At 45.3% G+C, this 19,296-nt stretch overlaps 1 protein-coding gene and 1 long non-coding RNA gene across 3 annotated transcripts in view; one reads left to right on the top strand and one right to left on the bottom strand.

The window, feature by feature from the left end:
- The window catches only part of LOC140698082 (uncharacterized), a 14,903-nt gene extending 2,794 nt beyond the window's left edge, over positions 1-12,109 (top strand). For both annotated transcript variants that reach the window (XR_012075524.1, XR_012075523.1), the window contains exon 3: positions 12,044-12,109. This is a non-coding gene — a long non-coding RNA (uncharacterized lncRNA). The remainder of the gene's footprint in view (positions 1-12,043) is intronic.
- On the bottom strand, positions 10,542-19,296 carry RINL (Ras and Rab interactor like). Its single transcript, XM_072967123.1, has 12 exons — positions 19,158-19,296; positions 18,147-18,235; positions 17,783-17,942; positions 16,547-16,649; positions 15,510-15,582; positions 15,359-15,423; positions 14,931-15,080; positions 14,438-14,845; positions 13,736-14,053; positions 13,340-13,471; positions 13,006-13,169; positions 10,542-12,918 (listed from the first exon to the last, which is right to left on the bottom strand). The coding sequence occupies exons 2-12, from the start codon at positions 18,194-18,196 to the stop codon at positions 12,856-12,858; spliced, it is 1,686 nt and encodes a 561-aa protein (XP_072823224.1). The 5' UTR covers positions 18,197-18,235; positions 19,158-19,296; the 3' UTR covers positions 10,542-12,855.

Here is a 19,296-nt window from a genome sequence, read left to right as displayed (position 1 = left end):
TACTCAAAGCTCATTTCTGACATTGCACTGGCTGTTTGGTCTGCCTAGAATATTCTTCTCCCAGATCTTTGGTCCTCATCACACAGACTTTGGCACAAATGTCACCTGAGCAGCCCAGTCTAATTAACCCCCATATACAGTCATAATCACAGCTTACCATATATCCCCCTCTTTGCCTTATTGCCATGTGAAAATATCTAGTTGTTTAATTTCTGTCTTCTCACTAGAATCTGGGCTCTTTGGGGGCCAGAAGTGGGAATGTTTTAACCCCTCTAAAGCCCTACCCTGGGATCATTCATTCATTCAACAGATGTTTATTTGGGGCACCTGGGATAAAACGGTGACCAAGATATGGAAAAGTTCCCTCCCTCCCTCTGGGGAGTTACATTCCAGTGAAAGAGAGGCACAGTACCTAAGTAAAAAGTCATCAACAGGGAAAGAGGATGAGGAGTACACGAGGGCAGTTTGCTCTGCTCTAAAGGGTATTCAGGGGAAGCTTCACTGAGAAGGTGACATTTTAGCAAAGCTCAGAAGCAGGGAGAGTGGAGGACATGTGGATACTGGGGGAAGAGCATTCTAAGCAGAGGGAACAGCCAGTGCAAAGGCCCTGAGGTGAAATGTGCTCGGTGTGTCCCAGAAATTGCTGGAGGCCTTTGTGGCTGGAGTAGAGTGAGGGAGGGGGTAAATGGTAAGTAATGCCATCAAAAAAGGGGGAGAGGGCAGTCTGTGAGGGTCCTCATGGGTCATGGGGAGGACTTTGACTTTCATTCTAAGGCGAGGTCACAAGAGGGTTCCTGAGCAGGGGAGGACCCTGATCTGGCTCCAGTATCTATTTTATGTATAATAATTTGTATCTGCTAATCCCATACCCCTAATTTGTCTCCCCTCTTCTCTTGGGTAACCACAAATTTGAAAAACACTACCAATTTTTTAAACTGAAATATATTAATAAGATAACACATGGACATGGTGCAAACATCAGACAGCATAAAGCAACATACATGAACACTCTCCCTGCCTCCTCACCCCCTTTGCCCTCCCTGAGCCAACTACTGCTACCAATTCCCTGAGTGTCCATCCAGAGCTAACTTAGATCCATACCAGCAAAGACTTAAATACACTTTTTTTCACATTTCACACAAATATTTCTGCTTTTTGCCCTTGTTTTGAAGATCATTTTATATTCATATATAAAGAGCTGCCTCATTTTGTGTTTTTGTTCCTAAACATTTTATCGGATAATATATCTAAACCAAAGCATTGCTTTAAAATTGTAATAAAATACCCTGAGATCCCACCACTTAGCTTAACAAAGAAAACATGAACGGTCCCTCTTGAATTGCAATGCCGTCTCTGCCCTCAGACTTAACCATTCTCCTGAATTTTGTCTTTATAATGCCCTTGCTTTTTGTTATGGTTTTATGTATTTCAAAACAATCTTGTTTACTTTTCCCAGTCTGAGGCCCTAATAAAAATGGAATCATATTGTTTGTATGATATTTCTGAAACTCATCTGTGATAGTAAGAATTCATTAGTTAACTCATTGCTGTATGCTCTTTTCACAGTACAGACATACCATGATTTATTGATTCTACCAATGGTGGGCATTTGAGTGGTTCCTGAATATTTTGTTATTAAAAAAAAAAAGGCTTAGTCTCTTCTCTAGACTCCAGGGTAAAGGCTGAGTGGGATTTGGGACAGAGGTCAGCCACAACCAAAGCTGAGAAGGGCCCGTGCTGTCAGCCCACAGCTTTCCTTCCACAGAAGCCACTTCATTCCTCCATGATAATTTAGAGATACTGTGATTCCCCAGGAAGGGCCTTCTTTTATTTTATTATTTTTTTGAATTGAAGTTACAATGTGTCAGTTTCTGGTGTACAGCATAATGTCCCAGTCTTGCATATATATACATATATTCGTTTTCATGTTCTTTTTCATTAAAGCTTATTATAAGATATTGAATATACGTCCATGTGCTATACAGAAGAAATTTTTTAAATCTATTTTTATGTAGAGAGGTTATCATTTGCAAATCTCAAACTCCCAAATTTATCCCTTCCAACCCCACTTTGCTTGGTAACCATAAGATTGTTTACCAAGTCTGTGAATCTGTTTGTTTTGTAGATGAGTTCATTAGTGTTCTGTTCTTTCTTTTCTTTTCTTCTTTTTTTTTTTTTTTAGATTCCACATATGAGTAATATCATGATATCTTTCTTTCTCTTTCTGGCTTACTTCACTTAGAATGGCAATATCCAGGTCCATCCATGTTGCTGCAAATGGCATTATTTTATTATTTTTTTTATCACTGAGTAGTATTCCATTGTATAAATATACCACATCTTCTTTATCTAGTCATCTGTTGATGGACATTTAGGTTGCTTCCATGTCTTGGCTACTGTAAACAGTGCTCCTAAGAACACTGGGATTTATGTATCTTTTCGAATTAGAGTTCCCTCCAGATATATGCTCAGGAGTGGGACTTCTGGAAGAGCCTTTTTTTAGACTCTATTGCTGCATTGATCCCTTGTAGACTTCTCCCACTTTGATATTTTTAAACAAATGCTAGGAGGGAATACAGTAACCATCACTCCTTCTTGTGCTGGTTGTCTATTTCTTCTACTACAAAAGAAACAGCAAAAGAACAGAAAAAAGTTTCCTGAATGTGACACATTTCTCTAGTGTCCTAGCTCCCACTGGACACAGTCTGAAAGACCCAAGTCCTTTCTGACTTACTGGCTGGTCTCCCTAACCTACCTCCCTGATAAACAGCAGTGAATTAGAGCTGTGTGATTTTAAAAGTACAGAAAGGTGAAATTAGAAAACACAGTGAGACAGTTAGGAAGTTGAGAACTTCCTGACTCATTAATGTCAGTGCCTCAGCCATGGCCTAGAAACAACAACTGCACACAGTGAGTTTCACACAGTGATTTTCAAATACTTTAAAGCGAGCCTTTTCCCCCCTCTGTATTCGCACTGTAAGCATAATAATTATATTCCTATTACTGGTGCTGTTTATTTTGTAAGAAAGTGCTGGAGGTGACTGTGGGAAAAAAAGGAAAAAAAAATGCTGCTTTGACTCTGCTGGTGTCGTCTTCTTGTGCACGTGGGGGAGTTTTCAGGAGTAGGATGGCTGGATACATCTTCCTTCAACATTACTGGTTAAAGCCAAATTGTTTTCCAAAGTATCTCTACTGTACGTTCCCTACCAGAAGTATATGAGAGAGTGTCATTCATGTTAATGTCTGAGTAATTTTCCTTGGATTGATATCCCATAATCTGTTTTTCGGATGGCCATTGAGGTTGCTCCCAGGCTTCTGCTACCACAAATCATGCTGCAGTGACCAACCTAGTACACACGGTATTTTCCACATATGCAAATACATCTGTGGCATAAATGCCTAGAAGTGCTTTCTCAAAGACTATGTACATTTTATTGAATTAATGGCTTTTTATTGTTATGGTTATTATTGGTTATTATTTCCTTCCTTCTTTGGGTTTCTTCTGCATTCTTTTTCAAAACTTCTTTAACCGGATGAGCTCATTAACTCAGTTTTTCTTCTCCAATATGGGCATTTGAGGCTGTGAATTTCCCTCTCCACGCTGATTTAGCTGCATCCTACAGCTCTGAATGTTTTGTACTTTCTATTCTGATTTCTCTCAAACAGATAGGGTTTTAGTTATCGTTTTGTAGTTGATTGCTAAAAGAACTGCCAGTTGGTGCATTTTGCATGATGTTCGAGTTCATCAAATTACCCTCCCTTAAACACTGTAACAATTTGAGTTCCCAGCATTACTGTTTCCCCACTATTTAAAATATAAAAATATCTGTTTCCCCTCTATTTTAAAAACACTGCAAAAATTTTTTACACCTGTCAGTCTAAGGGATAAAACTGTTTGTTTGTTTTTTTTGAGGGGGGTAATTAGGTTTGTTTATTTATTTGTTTATTGGAGGTACTGAGGATTGAATCCAGGACCTTGTGCATACTAGGCCTGCACTCTACCACAGACCAAAACCTTCCCCCTGATAAAACTGGTTTTAATTTACATTTTAACATTTATTTTGTATTTGTCTTATTAAAAGTGAGACTACCATTATATATATATTATATATATATATATATATATTTATATATGATTGTTCTTAGTGGTTTCCATATATAGGGAGATGATCCTCGACCATCCTGGCCTCTTGGTTCCTAGACATCCTCCCCTCCAGTGACCTTGTCCTTCTCCAGCCCCTCCCTCACCATGGTCACACCTAGACCTTGTCTCAATAACCACAGCCTCTTTAGAACCTGTTTCACGCATCTCAACTCTCTACCTGTTACCTGTCTTTCTAGTTCATTCCCTTCAGAAGGTCAACTCCAGTATCCCTTAGCTCTATGATGTTTCCATGTCCCCTCAGCCCCCTCATGCCTTCACATGGATTAAATTCCTTGACCAACCACTATAATCACTCCTTATGCATATTCTTAGCCCACTTCCTCCATCTCCACCCTGTTCATCTAGCAAAACCTCAATCCTTGTTAAATCTAAGGCTCCATTGATCACATGCCTGCACCTGTGCAGATGAGTGTGAATGGAGAAAAATACCCAACCACGCTAACTAGTCTCACCTTAAATTCATTCCCACTGACTTGGAATGGAGGCGCAATGCTGCCTAACAAATTTGCCTATGTCTCTGGTCCCTTGACTCTCCCAGATGATCGATCAGCTCTCCTCCTCAAACCTCCAACAGCTCCTTCCTCATCCTCACTCTTAGCAGTGACTTTCTTCTTGCTTCCTGAGAGACCCACAGCCACCCTCCCACCACATCCACCCTCCTTCTGCATCTTCACTGTCCATTCCGCCTTCCCACCTGTGACTGGGGCAGCCAGCCATCTACCCACCTGCTAGGCTTCTTTTTTTCGCCCTGTGCATATTGTCATTTTTCTCTTCCCTTATTCAAGAAATTGGTCCCCTCTGGGCTCAGGAGAGAAATGGGACAAGCCCCAAAAGCAGGACTAGGCCAGCTTTCTTTCCTTCCTTCCTTTCTTTTTTTTTTTTCCCAGCCTCTTCAGGGATCCAAGTGGAAATAGTTTCATGGTCAATTGGGCCTCAGATTGAAAACTCAGATGCCTTCAGGGACTAATGGTAGAGAAAAAATTCTCAGTTGCATTACACAGTTGTGACTTTCCCCCACCGCCAGCTTTATTGAGGTATATCTGACATTTAAGAAACCATATATCCATTTTTTAAACATTTAAAATAAAAGAAAAACAGGAAGGAGAGTATAGCTCAGTGGTAGAGTGCCTGCTTAGCATGCATGAGGCATGGGTTCAATCCCCAGTACCTTCAATTAAAAAAAAAGACACTACACATAGTATATAGTTGATGAGCTTTAACTTAATAAACCTGTGAAACCACCACCACAATCAAGACAATGACCATAAAGTAATGAACATCTCCATCATCTCCAAATTTCCTCATGACTCTTGAGAAACCCCCCACCCCTCATCCCTCCACACATACATCCCCAGACAACCACTGGTCTGCTTTCTATCATTACTGGTTGGTTTCCATTTTCTAGAATTAAGTGATGTAGTATGTACTCTCTTGTCTGGCTTTTTTCATTCAATATAATTATTTTGAGATTCATACCTATTTAACAAGAATTCATTCTTTTTATTTCTTAGTACTATTCCATTGCATGGAATAGGTCATTTATCAAGTCACCATAATTTGTTTATTGAGTCACCCACTGATGGGCATCTGGGCTGTTTCCAGTTTGGGGCAATTACCAGTAAAGGTGCTATGAACGTTGATGTGTAAGTCTTTGTGTGGACATACGTTTTCATTTTTTCTAGAGTATATACCTAGGAGTGGAGTGTCTGGATCATACAGTACTTAATTACCTTTTTAAGAAACTGCCAAGCTACTTGCCACAGTCGTTGTACCAAGGCATCCCACTACTCTAACTAGTAATGATGATGATGATGATACAGTGGTTAAAAATGTAGTATTTACTTTGATTCTTTTATTTCTTCATGCAACAAATATTTATTGGGTATTGCCCTGGGCCAGGCTCTGTTCTAGGCACTGGGGATTCAGCAGTGAAGAAGGCACACGAAATTCCCACCCTCGGGAGCTGAGGTTTGACCTAGATCCTCTCTTAGTCCAGGTGATTTGGTGTCGAGGTTCAGAGTGCACTTGTGCTCCAGAGGCAGATGGCCTGGTCCAATTCCTGGCTCTGCCATTTCCCAGCTGTGTGGCCTGGGCGAGACCCCTTATCTCTGAGCCTTACTCTGTAAAAAGGGGGATGCTGATGACGTATTCTTTACCTGCTAAGGTTGTGGCATTGTTGTTTCACAAACTGGCCCAGTACACAGAGGGCAAGGAGAGACCCAGAAAAGAGGCAGACCACTCCAGACTGGTGGGTGGCAGGTTTAATAAGCAAGGGGACTTATGTACAAGGCTTGTCTTGGGCAGTTACAAGTTCAGTAGATCTCCACACCCCCCACCAGATTCTTCAAAGTTTATACAGAAGCTTTAAGTGGGCTCAGTCGCATATTCTATCCAGATGGTCTCAATAACACCTCAGTCTCCTAAGGCTTGGGACAGCTCACATGTAGCATCGGTGGGCAGTGTACATTCCAAGGACAGAGAGGGGATGAGGAGCCTCTGAATGCCAGGGTCCAGCTCTCGGGTCAGCTGGCAGTCACTGCCTCTTAATGACCTCCTCCAACAGGCGCACAAGCCACTAAGCATTAGCTGTTAATCTATGCTGGGCGGGGCGGGCGGGGGGAACCCAGAGAATAAAAATAGGCAAAACATACAGTGTTTCTTGATGGGCATGAAATGGTGGCTTCTTGTGGCTTTGATTTGCATTTCCCCAATGATTAGTGACGTTTATTATCTTTTCATGTGCCTATTCTCCGTTTGCATATCTTTTTTTTTTTAAGAGGTACTGGGGACTGAACCCAGGACCTCATGCATGCTAAGCAGGTGTTTTACCACTGAGCTATGTCCTCCCCCCACATATCTTTTTTTGGAGAAATATCTATTTCAGTCCTCTGCCCACTTAAAAATTTGATTGTTTGGGGGGGGTTGTTGTTGCAGAGCTTTAGGAATTCTGTATGTCTTCTGGATATTAACCCTTTATGATTTGCAAATATTTTCTCCCATCCTGTGGGTTGACTTTTCACTCTGTTGATTGTTTCCTTTGATGTACAGTTTTTAATTTTGATGCAGTCCAATTTATTTTTTTCTTTTGTTGCCTGTTCTTTTGGTGTCATGTCCAAGAAAACATTGCCAAATCCAACATCATGAAGCGTTCCTCCTATATTTTCTTCTAAGAGTTTTATAATTATAGTTCCCACAGTTAGGACTTTGGTCCATTTTAGGTGAGTTTTAGATAAGGGTCCAGCTTCATTCTTTTGCACATGAATATCCATCCAATTTTCCCAACACCATTCATTGAAAAGATTGTCCTTTCCCCATTGAATGATACGGAGACCCTTGTTGAAAGTCATTTGACCATACCTGCGAGGGTTTATTTCCAGAATTTGCATATTTAACAAGTTGCTGTTGAGAACCATTGAGATGTAGTATCAGAGTAAAAATAAAACAGGCAGGAAGGTGATGCTTTTCACAGAGAAGGTGACACTTAGCAAAACCCTACAAGAGGCGAGGGAGTCAAACATTCATACATTTGGGAAAGATGTTCTAGGCGGAGGAAAGCCGGGCAAAAGTCCTGTGGTAGGCATGGGGAATACTGAGGAGGACCGTGAGGATGGAGTGAGGGGGTAAGTGGGAGGAGATGAGTGTCTGGAAGGTCGTGTGCGGCCTTGTGGGCCTCGAGGTCCTGGGGAAAGAATCAGGCTTTCGCCCAGAGTGAGATGGCCCGTGTAACCTGGGGAAATGGTAGAACTGTGGGTTAAGAAGGGAACTCAGGATCAGGAGGGTGGGTGGGAGCGGGGAGAGGGAGGGCCCAGGATGGGGCTTGGGGCTCTGGGGATCATGAGGGCTCCTTGAGATGGGACTAGAAGGAGGAGTGGGTTTCAGGGAGATGCTGTGGCCTGTGTGGGGCATCATGGGAGTGGGAGCCCAAGAGGAGGCATCCAGGACAAAGCCCAGAGCTCCAGAGTGAACAAGAGGCCTCGAGTGACCCCAATGTCCTCAACCAGGGATACCCCAGACATCAGCCATTTGTTTTCACTGACCCAAACTTCGCCACATATCCATGCATCACCTGTACACTTGGCTACATACTAATTTTTTAAAAATCACCTCACTGTCTTTTTTTTTCCAATTCAACACATTTATTTATACAGGAAATGTCATTTCACTCCAGGAAGTGGAAAACCAGTATCAATTGCCATAAAGAGACTGGAATATATTTAGTTTAGTATTAGAATATAATAATTCTATTTAGATACAGAATTAGAATATAGAATCTAGTGGGGAGGGTATAGCTCAGTGGTAGAGTGCGTGCCTAGCATGTGCAAGGTCCTAGGTTTAATCCCTAGTGCCTCTGTTAAAAATTAAAAATAAATAAATAAACCTAATTACCCACCCCGCAAAACAAACAAAATAAATTACAAAAATTAAAAAGTTTTTAAAATATTAAATAATAACCAACAAAATTTAAAAAAGAATATAATAGAATATAATTAGTACTAGAACATAATATAAATTTATTTGTACTATATAATAATATATAATAGTACAAATAAATAAATAGTACAAATATATAATAGTACAATTAAATCCAGTGATTCACCAAGGATCAGGAATAGGTGCTGAAAGCCTTGGGTTAGATATTGCTGGGGGACAGGTTACTCACAGGGTCTCAAGGTACCACCTGCAGATAACATCATAATTCAGAGGGGAAAAGATCTGGCAGTCACTTCCTATTACGGGCTAAACTGTGTCTCCCCAAATTCATATGTTGAAGTCCTAACCCCCTGTACCCCAGAGAGTGACTGTATATGGAGGAAGGGTCTTTAAGAGGTGATCAAGTGAAAATGAAGTCGGATGGGTGGGTCCTAATGCAACATGAGCAACATCCTTATATGAAGAGGAGATGAGGACGTGGACACACACAAAAGAAAGATGACATGAAGCAAAGAGAGAAGATGGCTGTCTACAAGCCCAGGAGAGAGGCCTCAGGATGAAATCCACCCTGCCCACATCTGAACAGACTTCCAGCCTCCAGAACTGTGAGAAAACAAATTTCTGTTCTTTAACCAACCAGTCTGTGCTATTCTGTTATGGCAGCCTGGTCAAAGTAATATACTCCTTAACTCAACAAGCAAACTTAGCATCACTGATCATGGGGCCCCTGATGCGATGTACGGAGAAGGACACAGCATCCCCTAAAGAGTTTTCTACATTTAACTGCAGGACTGGAGTCTAATCATGGGGAATCACCAGACAAATTCAGGAAGTGGGACTGTCCACAAGACATACTTACGCAGACTATAAAGAAATTCTACAACTCAACAACAAAAAAAGAATGACCCAGTTTAAAAATGGGCAAAGGACTTGAATAGAAGTCTCTCCAAAGAAGATACACAAATGGCCAACAAGCATATGAAAAGATGCTCAACATTACTAATCATTAGGAAAGTGCAAATCAAAACTACAAGAGTTATCACTTCACACGTGTTAGGATGGCTACTACCAAAAAACCAGAGAACAGGTGTTGAAAAGGATGTGGAGAAACTAGAACCTTTGGGCACTGTTGGTGGGAATGTAAAATGGTGCAGGTGCTAAGGAAAACAGCTTAGAGGTAAGCTGTTAAATAATTAAATTAAATTAAAAACTGTTGTAAAAAATTAAACATAGAATTACCATATGGTCTGGCCATTCTGCTTCTGGGTATACGTCCAAAAGAAAGATAAGTGAGATCTCAAAAAGATATTCGCACCTCCTTGTTTACTGCAGCATTATGCACAATAGCCAAGAGGTGGAAGCAACCCAATTGTCCACAGAAGGATGACTGGATGAACACAATGTGGTATATACATACAACAGAATATTATTTAGTCTTTTAAAAGATGGGAAATTTTAAATTTTACCTTTCTTTAATTTTTTTTGTTGGGAGGAGGTAATTAGGTGTATGTATGTATGTATGTATGAACTGTGGTAGTGGGGATTGAACCCAGGACCTTGTGTATGCTAGGCACTCTACCACTAAGCTATATACCTTCCTCCCTTAAAATATAGAAGTTCTGTCCCGTGCTACAACATGAATGAAACTTGAGGACTTTCCATTTAGTGAAATAAGCTAGTTCCCCAAGACACAAATGCTGTTTGATTTCACTCACAGGAGATATCTAGAGTTGCCAAAATCATGGAAACAGAAAGTAGAATGGTGGTTGCCTGGTGCTGGGGGAAAGGGGAAATGGGACTGTGTTTGATGGGTATAGTTTCAGATTTACAAGATGAAAAAAATTCCAAAGACCTATTACACCGCTGTGTGAATATAATTAACACTACTGAACTGCACACTTAAAAATAGTTCAGAGGGTTTTTACTACACTTTAAAAACACATGAAACATTTTAGATGGCTTTTACTACACTTTAAAAATAAACAAAAAATCCGTACATACAGAAACATATAATAAATCAGTGAGATTCTTGATGCCCTGCTGACCCTGGAGATCACCTCTTTGAGAAGACCTCTTCACATCTCCTGGGTCTGGCCACCTCTCTCAGTTCTTTTCTTTTTTCAACTCGAGGTACTAGGGATTGAACCCAGCACCTTGTGCCTGCTAAGCATGCGCTCTGCCACTGAGCTATCAACCCTTCTCCACCTTCCTCAGTTCTGGAACAGAAGTGCAGAGGTTGTATCCTGCAGCTCCCCCCTAGTCCCTGTTTCCTGCTTCACTGCCCAACACAGCCATCCTCAAGCTTTTTGGCTTTCAAAAGCAATCACAAAAAACACTCTAGTCCCTGGCCCATGTTTCAGTTGACATCTAAAATGATAGCATTTCAGTCATTATAAAATGGAAAATGGAAAATTTTAATGGCAATGCATCTCTCCATTTTCCTATTTTTCTAGTAGAATGTCCTTGTTGCTAGAATGAGATGAGTTGAGTATTAACTCTACTCTTATTTTTCTTTTTAACATTAAGTGCTGAGAAACTGTTAGGTTTCCTATGGCTGCTATAACAAAGGATTCACTATCTCGGTGGCTTAAGACAACGGAAGTTTATTCTCCTACAGTCCTGGAGGCCAGAAGTCAGAAATTGGTATCACTGGGCTGAAATCAAGGTTCATGCCTTCATTGAGACTCTGTTCCTTGCCTCTTCCAGTGTCTGGTGGCTGCTGACATTCCTTGGCTTATGGCCACATCCCTCCAATCTGCTAGGCCAAGGTCTTCAAATCTCTCCTGTCTTCACATCACCTTCTCCTGTTTGTGCTAAATTTTCCTCTGTCTTTCTTTTATAAGGACACATGTGATTGCATTTAGAATCCTCCCCCTACCAGCCCAATAATCTCTCCATTTTAAGATCCCTAATTTGATAACATCTGCAAAGACTCTTTTCCAAATAAGGTAATATTCATGGATTCCAGAGATTAGGACAAGAATATCTGTGGGGGAGCCATTTGCAGCCTACCACAGAAGCTTTGTTCACTGAATCAGTCAGCAAGTATTTACTGAAAGCCTACTGTGTGCTGGGTATTTGTCTAGGCACTGAGGATACAGCTATGAACAAAACAGAAATATCTAGCCTTCTGGAGCTGACATTCTAAGACCGCACTGTCTCAAATAATAGCTACACACCCTCGGTGGCTATTGAACACTTGTGATAGGGCTAATCCAAATTAATATACACTGAAGGATAAAATACACACTGGATTTTGAAGATTTAGCACACACACACAAAGAATGTTCAGTTTCTCACTAATTTTAAAATACTGATTAGATGTTGAAGTGATATATTGGGGTAAATCAGATATGCTATTAAAGTTAATTTCCCTTTGTTTCTTTTTAGTTACTTTTAAATGAGGCTATGAGAATGTTTAGAATTATATCTATTTCTATTTTACAGTGCTGTTCTAAGGGGAAGGAGAAGATTATGAACAATGAACACAATAAATAAGTATATTACATGGTATTTTAGGAAGTGAGAGTTTCTATGGGAAAAAAAAAGGTCAGGGTAAGGGAATATATTACATTCCTAGCGCTGCTTAGTGGCTTAAAAAATATTACTATCTTGTGGTTCTAAAGGTCAGATGTCCAAAATATGCCTTAAGGGTCTGAGTTTCTTCTGGAGATTCCAGGGGAAAATTAATTCCTTGTCTTTTTCAGTTTCTAGAGGGTGTCTTCATGCTTTGATTCCTGGTCACATCTCTCTGACCTCTGCGTGCAAAATCATCTCTCTCCCTCTTCCTCTGACTTTCCTGCCTCCCTCTTATAAGGAGCCTGAGGATTATATCGAACCCACCTGAAACCAGGATAATCTCCCCATTTTAAGATCCTTAATTTAATCACATGTATAAATCCCTTTTACCAGTAAGGTAACATATTCACAGATTCTGAGGCTTAAGAAGTGAACATTTTGGTGGGGGGCATCATTCTGTCTACCACAGGGAAAGTCAAGCCAGAGAACCTGCAGTTTTAGGCAGGGGTGTCTGGGAGAGAGCCTCACTGAGAAGGTGACATCTGCCTAAGGACCTGAGAAGGGAGGGAAGGAGCAGTATGGGTATTCGGGAAGGGCATTCCAGGAAGCAAGACTAGCCAAATGCAAAGGCTCAGTGGTCCCTCTTCCTCCTTGCTGCCTCTAAACCACAGCTGTCAGAAATTGGTACCTTCCCAGGTGCCTCGCGAATCTTGCTTGGGGAGCAGAAAGGTTTGAGATCCCTAATCATCACTGGTCTCTTGCAAAGTCATCGCTGCCCACGGTTCCTCAAAGGGCAGCTCGGCCTGTGGGGAGAAGCAGAGCCTGAATCAGAAAGGCAACAGGTCCAGCCCTCCTCTCTACCCGCAGTTCAGAGAGCCCGTAGTGATCACCTGGGGTCCGGCGTGGCTCTGTCTGTGCAGCGTTCGCCTGCGGTGCCACTGGCGTAGGGAGGCCCGGGCCTCAGAGCTGAGCCCCTGGGGCGCGCGGCCCGCATCGGGCTGGTAGTGGGCAATGTGGTACAGCGCTCCAAACCACGTGGTCAGGTAGTACCCCGCTAGGGGGCAAGAAGGGGAGGTCAGCGCAGCCCTCTCAACTTCCCTGGCCGCCCGAAGCCCCCCTGCAGGTCGCCAGCCTTCCCTCCTGCTTCAGGGCGAGCTGTTCGGGGCGCGGGCGGCTCTACGGCGCCCCCTGTCGGGTCCCAGCGTTCTGGGGCTCAGGGCTCACCTTCTCCCCGTAGCTGGTCCGGATCCAAGAGCTCCATGAGAAACTCCACGTCCAGCTGCGTCTCCCCAATGTCTGGACTCCAGATCAGTTCCTCTGTCAGTGCTGGCAGGAAGGCGTCGGCCCCCAAGGGCTCTAGGAAAGATGGAGGACACGCTATGGAGTGGGTGGGGGCGTGCAGACACCTTCCATCCAATCCCCAGGACCGCGAGTGCTGGCTGCCCTTCCACTTTGCCTGGCATGCAAGCGTCGCTTACTAGATCCCCCCGGCCCGCGCAGACGCCTCCCGCTAGAGCATGCCATTTTCTCCCTTCGACGTGTGCATGGGCGCCTGCTACCTAGCTCCCCGCAACCCTCAAGTCACTCCACATCCAGGTAGACTCAAGACTCCGCCTTTACCTTGGTTCTCACCCCGAGCCAGGCCCGCGTAGACGTCACTGCACACCGCCAGCAGGAGCGACACCTTGCGGCGTGGGGCGCAGGCTGCGTGGAGGTGCGCTAGGCGCGCATGGATGCGGCTCCGTAGGGCTGGGGCGGGGCTCCGCCCCTCACGCCCCGCCCCTTGAGCTCCTGGAGGCCCCGCCCCTGCCCGCAGGGCTATTTGTCGCCGCCTCAGTTGCCGAAGCTCTGGGGCGCGGAGCGTGCGGAGTCGAGTCCACAGGGCAGGCTTCAGCGGTGCCAGTACTGCCCGGCACAAGGCCGCCTCCACTGCGGTGCCTGCCGGAGTTGAGGTGGGTGAAGGGAGAGCCGCCAGGCTGACCCACGCCCACCCTCTCTCTTTACAGACCCACCCTGGCTGACCACCATCCCTTCCTAGCTCCTGTCCACCCTCATGTGTCGACATGGTTGTGAACACATGTGGAAGAGGGAGTCTGGGTGTGAACACGCCCGTGGGAGAAGAAGTATGACTGTCACCCACATGTGAGATGGACAGTGGTGAATAGAATGGATGTTACTACAGGTCGGAAAGGGTGTGTGAGTAGAAAAGAAAATAGGTTTGCACATGGATGGCGAGAAAGAAGTTGGATGTGAACACCTATGCAGCGCCAAGAGGTGGCAAACGTGAACCTGGCCCCATTCCCTCCTAGTCTTCCTCATTACCAAGGTCCTCGTCCTTCTGGGGCGCTGCAGGTCCCCTGCTCCCAAAGACAGCCCTGACATCAGGATCCTTTGCTAAGTGATCCTGAAGGTCAGTAAGGAGGTGCCGCACATCCTGAAGCAGCTCTGTGACCGGATCTCCAGGCCTGTGGGGACCCCCAGCACCTGAGATGAGGCGTGCCCGAAGGTCTCGGAACTGCCTGGCCACGTAGCTGCTTCGGGTCCTGGCTAGAGCCCGGATGTGATGGGTGAGCACATCCTCAGGTCCTTCCTCTTCATCTTTGTAGTCCTCCTCCTCCTCCTCTTCTTTCTCCTCCACCAGGCTGGCCAGAGGTGTCCCCGGATGATGTACTTCTGGGCTGAGTGGGCCTTCCACCCAGGAGACCCGGTGAGGGGCTGGGTTCCTGGGGGCTGAGGTGAGGAGAAGGTTGGGTCCCACAGAACAGTGGCAGTAGCTCCTTCATCCCTCAGGAGCCCAGGGCCCTGCTCATCTAACCTGGACCAGGTCTCTCAGCAGTCTCTGCAGGTGTCTCTGGGGGCATCTGCTCCATCCCCCACGTTCTGTGGGTCTCCAGGTAGAGCTTGTTCACCACAAAGAGCACCCTCCCTGAGATGCTGAGTTGGCTGCTGCCAGTCTGCGGAGTGTCTGTGGGCCAGCAGAACTGAGGTGGCCCAGGTGTCCAAGGGGCCAGCCTTAGTTCCTGAAGGTCACCAGGAGACTTAGTTTACAGCCTCATCACTGAAGGAATTGAGGCTTGGTCCCTGGCACCTCCTCAGTTGGCCCAGGAGCTGAGTGCTGCACCCTTCCCCCACCCCCACTCTTTCTCTTCCCTCAAACCCTGTAATCTGGTCCCCAAGTACCATCCTTTTGGATCAAAGAGGTGAAGAGTTGGCCTCTTTCCCCATTAGAGAATCATGCCTTACCTGTGTGCTGGTCCACAGGCTCTAGAGTGAGAGGGGGCAAGAGCAGTGTTCTGGGCAAAACATCCCTAGAAAATATAAGGAGGAGCCACAATGTGGGTGAGATATCGTAGGGCAGGATTCCCCCTTAGTCCTTCTGATGGGTGAGCTGTACCTGCTGGCTGATAGGAAGGCCAGGAGATGGGGTAGGTCTGGCATGCAGAGGTTAGAGGATTCCAGAGACACACCTTGGAGGAGAGGGCAAGGAGGAATAAGTTAGAAAACTCGAGGAGTAGCAGCCTCTTTTTCTCTGAGACTCTCTCTTCCCAAGTCCTGCAGTCCCCAAGGATCTTCAGAACAGAGAAATTTCTACCCCTTGCTGTCCCCATCATTTCCTGTGTCTTTATGCTTGCATCCCACTTATGTCACCAAATAGGATTCATCCATTAAAACATTTATTGCGCACCTATTCATTTTAAGGCACTGGGGATACAATTGTCAAAAGGCAAATACATTCACTGCCTTCCTGTAGCTTACCTTTTAGTGGAGGGAGACAAAAATAAATGAGTAAACAAATAAAGATGAGTGTATGATGCATTGAGTGCTATGAATGCAAATGGAGTAACTGAAAGCGCCTAGGGTGATCATTAGCTGTGGTGGTCAAGGAAGGTTACATTTCCAGAAAGGCTTAAAGGATGGAGACTAAATCAACCAATCAAGGAAGAGCATTCATGCAGGGAGAACAAATACCAAGGCCCTGAATTTGGGACATACTTAGCTTGCTCAAGGAACAGAGAAGAGAACAGTGTGACTGATGCAGAGTGAATGAAAGGCAGTAGATGGAGAGGTGAGCAGGGGCCGATCATACACACCTTATAGGCCATGATGCGATGTTTAAAGTTTATCTAAAGACGTTGTATGTTTGGGGCAGGGTTTGGGGCAGGAATGTATGACATCTGATTGATGTCTGAGGATACCACTCTGGTGCAGTGTTCAGAATGGATTGTTCAGCAAGGAAAGAGTGGGAGCAGGAGACCAGAGAGGAGGCTACTACAATTGTCTGGGCAAGAGGTGATGGTGCTTAGGACTAGGGAGATGGAGGTGGAGAGGATTAGGAAGATTCAGGAGATATTTTAGAATTAAAACTGACCAATCTTGGTGATAAATTTGCTATGGATTAGAAACTTGGGGTTGGGGGAGTAGACACCTCACCTCCAGGAAGTTTCCGGATCTGGTAGGTGTTGACTTCCCCTGGTGAAGATCCTGTCCTCAACACCAGGACCTGGCTGGGGTCATGTCCTATGACCAGGAAACTCTGAGGGATGGAGGCAAAGGTCAGCTTGAAGACGATTTGTGCGGAAGTCTGTTACTTTTACCTGTCTAGCATCCATTTCCTTTGTTTTGGGTTCCACACCCCAAATTTCTTTTAGAGAAACCCACTCTCTATTCTCAGTCCTGTGGGTGGGACTAACTCCCCCCAAGTCCTAGGGATGGGTCCATGACCTGACCTAGCCAATAGGATGGCAGTGTTCTCTGATGACTGATTGGTTCTAAGATGGGCGTGTGAACCAAGCTCAGCCAATGGAAGTCTTCCACAGGATGTTTTCTGGAGCTCTTTGGGAAGAGGCCTTTTTTTACACTGGGGTTGCTAAGCTGGTGAGATGTAGCCCTGAGATGGGGCCAGCCATCTCTGTCACCACATGGAGAGAGCTCCCCTGAGGATGAAACTGTGGTAGACATGCTAGTTGCCATATCCAAATTTACTCCCTATTTCTTGCAGAACTCCAGCTTTATTAAGGGCATTAATAACCCAGCCATAGAATGTAGATCATGATTGATGTAGGCAGTGGTTCTCACCTCTGACTATATAACTCCCAGGTGAGCTTTTATAAATATCGCTACCTGGGCCGCATCCATATATTCTGAGTCAGTTGTGAAGGTTTTTGTTTTGCCTGGTAAAAGAAACAGATAGGACTGGTGCCTCCCATCTTCCTTCCTCCTGCCTGGAACGCACATGTGTACTTGGGCCTAGGGCAGCCCCTGGGTGACCCTGAGGAAAGTGCAGGAGAATTGCAGAGAAGCTGACCTTACTGTCACACAGCTAGAGCCTGCAGCTGCCTTTCTGGTTATGTTAGAAAGATAAATGCCTATTTAGCTAAGCTGCTGTAGAACAAGTGTTTACTTGCAGCCCCAAACTTTCAGAATTCCCTGCAGTTTAAAGCAAAGCCAAGAAACGGGATGGAGAGAAATGTGTAAGTTATCTGCTGCTCAGGATCCAGACATTCCTGAAATCACTTCTACTTCTGGGCTTTTCAGTCATTTGAATCAAGAAGTAGCCTTCGGTTTGCCTGCTTTGTGTTGTGTTTGTCACTAGTGAGAAGCAGGGTCCTGACTGATTCAGGGTGTCATGGGGAGGATCGGAGAGAGTCCCTGGCCGTGACTACTTACCCCTGGTGGCCACAGCTTCAGAAAGGCTTTTGCATCCTGGGCATCCAGCTCTGGGATCTGCCACACCCCCCATGTCCTCTGCAGGCGAAGGAGTGTCTCTGGGGTCCTGAGGATCCCTAGGGGTGTCTCACCTGCTCCATTTGCCTGTGATGGGACCAGTCTGGGACATGGGACCGGGAGACCAGGGGTCAGAGGCAGGCAGTTGGACACTGAGGTGGAGTCAGAGGTACAGGAAGGGGCAGCCCAGGGGCAAAGGGCCAGAGATGGGTTCTGGGTCCTGTGTGTGTGTGGGGGGGAGGAGAACTGGATGGAAGGGGCTTCTGAATCTAGGGCAGGAGATGGATTCAGCTCCAGCAGCCCTCACCTTTCCCAGTCTGTAGGGCCTGTTGAGGCTTTGTCCTCCGGCTGGGCCATCCTCAGGATGCAGGCGGCCAGTGAGCCATAGTCTGGCCTCTGGCAGGGAGGAAGGTAAGGCTCAAGGCTGCTCCAGTCCAGCGGTAATATTCAAAGTATTTACAACCCATATGGCCGAGACCCTGACCAATCAGAATGGGCTTGAGACCCCTGGCTATGCTAGGTGTTAATTCTTGAGTTGCTGCATGGTGGGGAGGCCAGGGTGTCTTGGAGTGGAGAAGGGAGGGAGAGAACTCAAAATGACAGCTATTTACCAAGTGGTAGGGTAGTATTTCAGATTTTAATATCCAGGGCAGCTGTATGAATGTGGACCAGCTAAACAGCAACCCTTGCCAAAACCCAGTGTCTGGAAAAGGGCTCTGCCCATAGGAGGTACCCTGTAAATGTGACCAATGTTATATAGCAGCCCCTCCTCCCTTCCCAGACCACAGATGGGCCCTTGGGTATCTTCTCCTAACATTTTATTATGAAAAATATGAAAACTTTCAAACATTGAGAAAACGGCAATGATTTTACAGGGACCATCCATGTACCCACTACCTAGATTCTACTATTGACATTTTACTTTTTCCTTTTTCACACATCCAGCTCTCTATCCATCTATCCATTGGACCCCCGCTTTTAACCTGGTAGAGAGTCCTACAGTGGGTTACCCACTGAGGCGGGCATTTTAAAATATTTTCCCAGCAGCAGTCCCAAGCCTGCCCATCCATCCATCCATCCATCCATCCACCCAACAAATATTGAGTGCAGGCCCAGAATAAGGTACCTGGGGAAAGGGTGATGGATAGAACAGGCCTCTGCTCCCAGGGGCTTCCCTGTAGGGGATGGGTAATAAATAACTAAGCAAATCAATCAGGCCACTGACCGGAAGCCCAGGGTGTTAGGAAGAGGGGAACAGAGAGCAGGTGTCCAGGGCAGAGCAGGGCAGAGGGGTGCGGGGAGAGAGGCAGATGCTTACCTGGGTCTCAGGAGAGGGGGACAAGGATGGTGCTGGGTAGGGCGGGATGGGGGTAGCTGCCGGCTACCAAAGGGAGGCAGTGGAGGGTGACGATGCCAGCTGCTTGGTCCCTGGGGGCCCCTACCTGTTCTCATAGGGG

Source organism: Vicugna pacos, chromosome 9 (genome assembly GCF_048564905.1).
Source record: "Vicugna pacos chromosome 9, VicPac4, whole genome shotgun sequence".
NCBI classification, from domain to species: domain Eukaryota; kingdom Metazoa; phylum Chordata; class Mammalia; order Artiodactyla; family Camelidae; genus Vicugna; species Vicugna pacos.
The sequence above is the reverse complement of the archived record's forward strand: the minus strand, read 5'-3'. Positions and strand labels throughout refer to the sequence as shown.